Source organism: Pseudopipra pipra, chromosome 1 (assembly GCF_036250125.1).
Source record: "Pseudopipra pipra isolate bDixPip1 chromosome 1, bDixPip1.hap1, whole genome shotgun sequence".
NCBI classification, from domain to species: domain Eukaryota; kingdom Metazoa; phylum Chordata; class Aves; order Passeriformes; family Pipridae; genus Pseudopipra; species Pseudopipra pipra.
Genome location: NC_087549.1, coordinates 71970592 through 71980665, shown reverse-complemented (window position 1 = coordinate 71980665; position 10074 = coordinate 71970592). Strand labels below are relative to the sequence as shown.

Sequence of the window (10074 nt, the reverse complement as noted above, 5' to 3'; positions counted from 1 at the left end):
GGGCACACTGCTGGCTCATGTTCAGCTTCCTGTCAATCCAAACTCCCAGGCCCCTTTCTGCCTGGCTGCTCTCCAGCCACTCTGCCCCCAGCCTGTAGCGCTGCAGGGGGTTGTTGTGGCCACAGTGCGGGACCTGGCACTTGGCCTTGTTGAACCTCATCCCACTGGAATCAGCCCAACTCTCCAGCCTATCCAGGTCCCTCTGCAGAGCCCTCCTGCTTTCCAGCAGGTCGACACTCCCTCCCAACTTGGTGTCATCTGCGAATTTGCTAATGATGGACTCAATCCCCTCATCTAAATCATCGATAAAGATATTAAACATTGTCCTGACCTACAAGATGTTTCTTTTCAGGTTTCTGTTCTAAGGTTACTTCTCATCCTTCTTTTTGGCACCATATCTGCTTTCCAAAATACTTCAAACCCCAATCAAAACTGTCTAAGTGCACAAGACCAGCCACCTAATCGATGGCTCCATCATGTCTTTCAATTGGAGAATTCAGGTCATAACTTTGGTTTAGTCCAGGTATTACTAAATTTATAATCAGACTATACTGACAGTAGCCAGCAAGTAGAAGGTTTCTTGTCCTTGAGAGCTCAGAAATTGATACATTCACTTCCCCACACGTATACACTGAGTTACTTCACAATTTAAACTTTTTACCTACAAATGATAAAAGCGTTCACACTGCTTGAAGGCATGCTGTATTCCAACACTACTCTTTGAGAGACTGTTGTTATGCCCATTCTCCGGAGGCCATTTCCATGGAAATAACCACCGCTGAACCAGCAGCAACCAGTAGTCACCTTTCTTTATTCTTACCCTGCCTCAGCGCAGGTAACTCCATCCCTGTGCAAAGTCCAATGCAACACCAGCACTGACATCTCTTGTAAATAGGGATAGATCACAACATGAGGGTTCAAAGGACCTAATGCATTAAAAGCAGACTACTAATAAGGATTAACAGTTTGCCAGAATCTGTAGCAAGAAAAAGCAAAATCATTATCTGGACAGAAAAAGGGAAGAGAAGCCCAGGGAAACAGAAATGACAAGACCAATGCTGCTGCACTTATCTTTGTGTCTGAAGAGATTATATATCCCTCTGTCAGCCATGTCCCACTGGCAAACTGATGTTGACAGAAAAAATTCTTATTATCCCAGCTACTACTGAGTTCTTATTTTCCCGTCCCACCACTTTTCTACTTTTCTCCAGCAGATACTCATTAAGACTTACCAAGTACATCTCCAATTCGTAATTCCTAACCCTACATCACTGTCTATTAAAAACAGTTCAGTTCCCTTTCTCAGAGTTCACAGATTTATACAAGTTCCTTCCAAAGACTCATTTTCTAAAATTTTCAATTAGAGTCAGTACTGATGTTTCAGAGTCCTCTCAGAGGGTTAACAGAACGCAAAAAAAACCAAAACAAAACAAAACAAAAAAAAAAAACCAAAAAAAAACCAACAACAACAAAAAAAAACAACCACCAATCTTTGATGAGGCTGAAAACTAGACAAATATTTTGAAAGTAATTTAGAAACTACAGAAAGAGATTAACAGTTATATGGAAAGTTAAGGTATCTCAAAACATCAGTCAGTTGATCTGCTCTTAAGAATACTGTTGGGAACTACCTCTAGCTCCTTTGCTTGTTTAAGGGTATCCAAGCTCATTCTGAAGGTGCTCAGCATGAACAATTTTAAAGTAGATGATCAAAGTGTACATCAGAGAATGGGATATGGTCAAGTAGTACTTCATCATGAAATTTCAAAAAAAAATGTACAGAAGAGTGACTGGTCTCCAAAGTTTATTAAAAATCAAAGAATAGAAAACTTTACATAAAAATATGTCAATTTTAGCTTCCACATAGTTGTCCACACAAAAAATTTAAACATTATTTTTTAAACCTGTAGCACATAACCACAGTGATAGCCAGGCCAATTTATTTGGTTCACCATGACTGAAGTGTTACATGATACCACTTTTCAAATGAGTTTTGCTTTAAAAATGGATGCTAGTATAAGACACCAACTAAAGCCTCTGAAGGCTCTTTAATGTAGTTATGGTCAATATTGCTAGTGCGTGAAGACTAAGCAGTACAGGCTCATGTAACAGCCCTTAGATATTATTTATGAATCAGCTCACAATTTTTAGAACTTTTTTATTTTTTTAATTGTGATGAGTCTGGAGCATTAAGACAAACTTTTTGCAAACAGATATGCACTACTCTACTTTGGAATGTTGCCCTCTCTCCCCTCAAGGACCTGCTTGTGTTCAACAGATTCAGTAATAACATGAACTACTGCTTCAAAGGCATACAGCATATTAAAAAGCTTCATGCTTGACACCTCATTTCAATATTCAGATATCAGTTTTAAAACCTTCTATACTGCGTACAGATATAGATGTCCCATTAACAGGATTCTTCAGCTTCCTCTGCTAGTGGACTTACATAACTTACCTGTAGTTTTCTGTATAGCTTAAGAACTCTCACTAAAAAAAAGGGAAGTCAGAGGGCATGAGATGTGACCTACTCCCAGGACAACTGTGGTGCTTTAAAAACTCAGGGTTAGGCAGGATGTACATTTTTAAAAAGTTAAAGACAGTGTTCGTCATGGCAATACACACTTGCATAGTATACCTGTATGCATCTGTAAGTTAAGTGCCAGCCACTCATCCTGTGTACAACACTGGGCTGTGCTCTCCTGCAACACATTAAAAGATACTTCTTGTAATGCTTAGAGCAGCTGAAGTACTTTTTATATATTTGCTCTTAACAGAACTAATGCATCTGCATACAGATTCCTTAATGGAATCAACATATTTCCTTTCTCCACATTCCTTAAGCCGGGTATCTCTGTTTAATAATGTTGTTTCAACCCAAACATTAACAGGTTACGTTATGAAAATTCATCAAAGCGTGTAGTTCACAGCTTTTTAATTTCATATCAGGACTTGAACCAACCTTTTTCCCATCCCTCTCACAAGTTTTACTTCTGGTACTACAAATGCTGGATTTGTTGTCTATTTAAAGGAATAAAATTAAAACTCATTGGTCAGAGCAAGACAACTGATAGAGGCCAGACAATGAGCTAAAAAACACAGGGTCAAAATGCTTTGGAGCTTAATACCTTCTTAAAACTGTAAGCCAAATCGCACTTTCATTGTGAATCAAGAAGCCTCAAATATTACCAAATGTCATGTTTGTAACACTGCTCAGACAACCTGCCAAAACTATGAACCCAACTTAGATAATGCAACCTGGGAAAGGATCTGTAACTTAAAAAACCTCTTCCCCTTAAATATAACTTATGTGACAATATGAAATTAAGTTAAAAATTCCAAGTTATTGCACAAATCATACTTCCAATAGTTACAGAGCAAAAAATTCTGAACTTTGAAAGAAAAACAGGAGAGCAGCAAATTTACTTTTATGAATTCCCAGCTTGATTTGCTGCAATAAAAAAAAAAAAATTCCAAGGGGCTGAAGTTTCCTTCACTTCCAAAATAAAAGAAAACAGAACCCACAAAGGAACAGATGTAGCCACAGCAAAAAAGCTACAGCATTTGTAAATGTCCTTGCAGTTCTATTGTCAGAGCTGCTTCGGCACTGAATGAACCACTGTGGGAAGGCAGAAAACAAACTTCCACATTTATAAGGCTTCACAGATAAGCACAACTACTTCTTGAAGATGGATTGAACCACCACACAAAGAAACATGCAAAGAAGTCAGCTGCAGATATTTGGCAACACCAATAAAACGATGTGCTGGACGCTGGTCTCCATCCCCCAAGTCGAGTGGCACTCACTCAGTTTGTCTGAACAGGGAAGGTCATTTTGGCATCTGCCATTATCTGCTCAGACTAATAGGCAAACTGTCTCTGTGTTTTTTTCTTCTCCATATATTACGATTGTACTGGTGGTGTCCTCGGTTACCAACTGGTTGCCTCATGCCTCCACTGCTGACGGGGCTGTAGCTGTTGCCTTGGTTATGATTTCCTTTCATGGAAAACTTCATTCCACTGTGCTGCTAAAAAGAAAAAAAAAAAAAAAGAAAGGCACTCAGTTTAGGCATACAAACAACAAATGAAGCACACATTACCAGCTGTATTTCCTCAACACACAAGTCACTTCCACTGAATACCACTTGAAGCAACTGGTCTTTTCATACTTGTCTAATTTTAGCTGTGCAAGTCCAATGGCACTAACAGCTTACTAAGTGTTTTCTGAAGTAAATGTCCTGCAAATGAAACGGTTCAGATTTCAAAGCATCCTTAAAACCCTTGGATTTCAGTATGAAATACGCTCACTGTGCATCAGACTTATAAAACCACAGAACTTCCACATTAAATACTAATTGTGGCAGACGTTACTGTTTTAGAGGATCTTAGCAAGAGCATGACCATGACCAAGTGAGACATTCAGCAAGACTTTCAGAGATATCCTGGACGAATGTAAGGGCCTTATCACATGAGCTGATCCATGTAAAGCACAAGTCTGCTCTATCCATAATTCACTCAGCGACACGTAAACTAGGTACAGCATGTAAGGAGCTTGTAAATCCTACTGGTCTGATCACAGGGCTACAAAGACCCTAGATCATACCTCACATGCTGACCAAGGTAAAATAATTAAATTATCAGAAATATAGCACGACACTTTCTTTATGGGATCTCCAACAACCTGGAACAGAAACTGCCTAAAAGATCTAGTAGCAGTCTGAGTAAATCTACCAGATATAAGGTACTACACACATCTCTATTGACTGCTTAATAGCATACAGTAAGTTGGCTTAATACATACATACTTAATATAAATACAAGAGTTTCAAAAGATGAAGCTGAAACAGATTTCCTAAATACTGATAACATCAAAGCAAGCTCCTTTCCTGACTTCTGACAGCAATAACTTAGGACAGACAACTGACTACTTGTAACAAAAGCTAACTAACCAGAAGTGGTTAAACACAAAGTAAACATTTGAGGCAACTGCTTAGAATACTGAAGTAGCTGCAGATATTTCATTATCTGTATTTCCAAATAAGTTTAGAGTAGAAAGAATCCCAAGCCATCATTACAACTGTGTGTACAAAAGAGAAACAGTTATTGAAAGCATAATTCCATAAGCAACATTTTACTGTCAAATTATAATTAGAAGAGACACTGAGGATCCAGAAAAACTGCTGAAGATTAGTGTTCAGGAATAACTACAGTTAACTGCAGGGTGGCAAAAATCCCTTAAACTATTATTTAATTTGTACAGTGTGTGTTACATCAATCCAATCAACCTTCAATATGCAACTTCTAGACTCCCAAGACAGACATGCAAGTGCTACCCTCAGACTACCAACAGTAAAATAATTAAAGGACAAATTAGAAGAAGGAAATGCAAGCTGTGAATTTCTCATTCATAGGAGATACAACTTCCCAAACCTTATTTATTGACATATATTGTGAAAATATCTACTAGGAGGTATTCACGAAAATCAACAACATGAAACTAAAAAAAATTTAGAACATTTTATATTTTTGGCAAGTAGTTCTTCAAGCAAACACACCATCTTGTCCCATTCTTGCACTAAGTATTTTAGTTCAGTAAGTGTACATCTGACTTAATTATATATAAGCATTTAGTGTAAATAAGGTCAAAATACAGTAAAAATGATCCCTCCTTCAACAGTTAAAACACTAAAAGCAGACAGTCATTACAGCTACTTTCAACTATATGCTGAAAAACAGAGTAAAACTTTAGTTTTGCTACTGTACAACCAGAACAAAACTTGGAACAGGGAGCACACATTTATCAGCAAACCTATCCATCCTCTTCAGCTTGAAATGTAAAAAATCTGGCAACTTCATCTTCAATTTGAGGATTCAGCAAAAAAATTGGAGGCAGAAAGGCAGGTGATCACAAGATGAGACATGTACCACGGCAAGCATGTCAATTAAGGCTATCTACCCATGTCCAAAAGAAGTCATATCCCTCATCTGTTCAAAAGGTAAACAAACTTCCAAAGAACGATTAATAATTTAGCGAGAACATGAACTTGAGCTAGTGATGAAGCATTCTGCATTGGTTTTTAGGCCATCAAGATAAAGACTGTCAAACTATCAGAGCAGAATCTGAATCCATCTATCTTATGACACATCAGCTGAGAGCAAGTGCATAAGGAAGTTAACTCAGGGACTTCTTCAGTCAGAGATGATGCCTTTACGTTTACTAGTTCTCAACTGAATATTATTTGCTAGTTCGCTCAGATTTTTGAAACCATAAGAGTTTAGCATCCTGTGTCCTCTGCTATGGCATTTCACATCTTAAATCAGCATCATATTTAATTTGAATCAGATTAGATGATTTTTCAGTTCTTGGAGTAACTGATTTCTTGTCATTCTGCTCTCTACCTTTTTCTTATACTGCTGATGACTACACAGACCTCCATCATACCTCCTCTTTTTCTTCTTCAGTTGAAGAATCATTCTTTCTTTACACAGAAGCAATTCCATGTGTTTGACCACTATCAACATCCTTCACTATTTTGCTTCCACTTGTATTTTAACTTTCCTCTGATGTAAGAGGCAAAATTAAACTCACTGGTTTTTTTTGTGATGGACATATATGGATTTTTACACAATGTTTTAATTTCTATTCTTTGTTCTGAAACATGTCTGAAGTTTGGCTTGACACTCAATTCTCAGTAAGAAATCAAGAGAGCATTATCAAAGCAGTGTTCTGCAAAAGTGTAAAGATCTCATCTTTGTAAGAAACTGTCAGCCCAGGGTCTACCACTCTACAAAGTTTATAGTATTTCCTGATGCATCACCTTGAAAGGTCCTTCTGCCTCCCTTCTCAGCTAGCCCTTAAGGAGCCAGAAGACTTTGCCACTGCCTTTCAGACATCAGGTAGCACAAACTCCTTCAGGGCTTTCCCAGTGAACTCCATTTACTACAAATATTGAATCCTTGTTTCTCATCTTCCAATTAGTTCATTGTTTAGAAGGGGACACATCATTCACTTAGCCGCTTTCAGGATCTTTGGTAAAAGAAATTTATTTCATTTCTTTTGGAAATCCCAAAAGGCTGTATAAAACATCCTTGTGTTGTGCACACAATTCTAGACATTCCCATGCTCAGGAGTCACACAATCATTGAGAGATGGCATCTCTGTAAGCAGATAAGATCAGATAATCCAAAGAGAAAGCCCTTCATCTGAAATACAACAGAGAAATCTGCAGTTTAGAGGTTTTGACTTCTTTGGATCTATTCCTCTTGATAGAAAAATCTCCTCTCCCATCACAGGGCTATCGATTCAACAACTGAATGACAGAATTCAATTGTTTTTCAGCTGTGTTGAATAAGCTGCTAGATCTGAAAGGAAAACTAACAAATTTGCATTTAAGCCAAGCCTAGGGGTGGGAGTGAGGTGAAATTCTGTATCACATAACAGGTTAAAAAGGTTTCCAACTAAAACAAACAAACAAAAAAACCAACAAAAAACAAACAAAAAACCCACCACAACAAAACAAAAAAACCAACATAAAAAAGATATAAACAAATAGCCCAGAGCTTAACAGAAAACAGAAAAAAATGAACACACACATCCCACTCCCTAAAAAAAAGCCTCAGAAAACCCCTAAGAAAAGGATGTACCCAGCCTTTACTCCAACCAACAGAAATCTGGTTGAAATGGAAATACCAAGTAATTATTTGCTAAGGAAAACAAAATGTTATTCTTAATTACCAGCAAATTTACTATATAAAACCTCTGATATTCAAAGAGTGTCATTATTCAAAACGAAAATTTAGCTAAAAACAAATCACCTAGTCTTTGAAATAAGTAACATAACAGAGCTGAAGTCTAGACATAAACAGGGCTTCTGAACTGTTTTGGTCTTTAGGGGTTTTTTTGCCTGACGGCACCGCTAACAAAAGCGGAGAAATATTGGTAATAAAGTATCTGTACTCTTAACTTTTAAAGAGATTATATATAGTGTTCAAAAATAAATGGTAAGTACTTACAAAGCTAAAGGAAAAGTTTAGAAAAGGCATGACAGTTTGGAAAGATCACTTATTTACTATTTTGTTGATAAGACTACAGGATTAGTGGTCAGAGCTGAAACTAGTCTGCAGTTGATCAGAAGTGTAATCAAACTCATATACCTCAAAATCATTTCATGTGAAATACCATAGTATTCAGAACTACTTTAATGTACCGTTAACATTTTAGTATCCCCTTAAATAACTTAACATACATCCTCAAAATATTTCACAGTTATTTTCAGTATTTCCAAATTTTCTATTTTAAGCTTGTAGCAAACAAATAAACAAACAACTCCCCCAAAAAGCCAAACCAAAAAACAAACAAACAAACAAACACAAAAAACTACCAAAATAAACCCAAACCAAACCCAAAACAACACAAACAAACAAAAAAACCCCGACAAGATAAAGAACCCTTTTTTAAGGATTTATCTTTCCTACTTTCTGAGCAAAACAACATCTGGAAATACACTAAAAAATTTAACTTATTGTTCTTTATGAAATAAATTCATTGTTTTGCAGAGAAACAGTGGACAATGACCTAACCAACATTTTCGTCAATATGCATGAATAATAAGCCAAGAATCAGGCAATGGTCCAACCAAGCCTCATTACTTTATATTAGTTAACAGGATTCTACAAGACATTTGCATCAGCTACCTGGGCATACTCTTAACTGACAAGCAAAAGCAAAATAAGTTCTTCCAGAAGTTATTTAGTACTGGCAATCTGGAGAAATAAGGCCCAAAGCACTGCAAATATCAAAGACACTTCCCCTCTTTTGGGTACCTACTGGCTACTTTCAACTACAACTGACAAGATCTTGAGTCCTGAATAGATATATAAAACCCCCAAGCCCCTTCTGTTCCCCTTAGAAAGGGAAAACAGCATCTTATGGAGCCAGCCATGAGAGAAGCAAAAAAGAAAAATCACAGTGGAGATTAGAAAGAGCTCAAAAGCAAGAGAAGTTTTAGATGTTTCTAATCTTCCAACAGAAGAGAAATGGAAAAATTAAAGTTGCAAGGGAGAAGGTTATATCAATCCTTCATATCTTATTTCACTTTGTTACAGACTACTGGTAGAGCTACCACACAACAGGAAGTATTTGGTTCTCTTCACCTTTCACAACAGGTTAGGCAATACTAGTATGAGCAGGTCAAAGATAAACTAGTATTTCAGAGACTGGAGGGCCTAGTCCCAAAATGACTGACAGCAGAGACTACCATTACCATCTCAGCAAATACTGAACCATATTACAGTAAAGAAACTAAAATGACATGCAAAATAAATACCCTTTTTGATCTTGTCACCAGTCAAGTTTTAAAAGTGAGGGGTGAGAGTGAAAACAATGCTACCAGAAGACAGAACTCAAACTGCAACTTTGCTGATGTTGTGACATGGGCCACGAAGTGTTACCTACATACTTGTCACTAAGAAGAACAAGAGATAATAGCTTTTTTAGCACACAGCAGACAACTTCAGACCTTAAAGACAAATCTTACCTCACTGAGACTACTCAAATTTTTTGTTCCAAATAAAGAAGTATCACAGTGAGCAAACCACTTTCCAGATATGAGCTGATATCAATACAGTACATGTGAGAAACTGTGCAGACAAAGTGCATATGTGATTATTCAAATAAATCTCATTTCAGGAGCAAAAATTTGATTACAATGACATAGGAAGATAAAGGAGTACTACACAAATAAAAAGAAGGTACGACTTCTACGTTTCAGTAAGTCTGTCATTTATGGTGAGTTTATGTTTCTAAGAAACTACTGTTTAGACTTTGTCTTTCCTGCAACTCAAAAAGCACTCAGGAAGCAACCACCAAGGTGGCCAGAGATTTCCACACAGTCCTATAAACATCTAGACTGGATATTTATATGGAGACCTCTGGAGATCATTTAATTCAACATTCTGGTTGTAAGCAGAGTCAGATTAGGTTATCCAGGGTCTGGTCAGGCTAAGTCAGTTTCCATACATGTAAAGATAACACCACTTAAAGACCGTCCATATAAATATAGCACAACCTAAGAA

The 10074-nt window shown here is 37.1% G+C and overlaps 1 protein-coding gene across 4 annotated transcripts in view; it reads right to left on the bottom strand.

Annotated features, from left to right (window-relative positions):
* Positions 1-1787: 1787 nt before the first annotated feature.
* Positions 1788-10074, bottom strand: part of TENT4A (terminal nucleotidyltransferase 4A) — a 59300-nt gene continuing 51013 nt past the window's right edge. For 2 of the 4 annotated variants that reach the window (XM_064660873.1, XM_064660892.1), the window contains one exon: positions 1788-4025. In XM_064660873.1, coding sequence (XP_064516943.1) covers positions 3849-4025 — 177 coding nt within the window. In that variant the 3' untranslated portion in view covers positions 1788-3848. Of the gene's footprint in view, positions 4029-10074 lie in introns of all 4 variants that reach the window. The other 2 variants (XM_064660863.1, XM_064660883.1) reach the window with 1 other exon arrangement.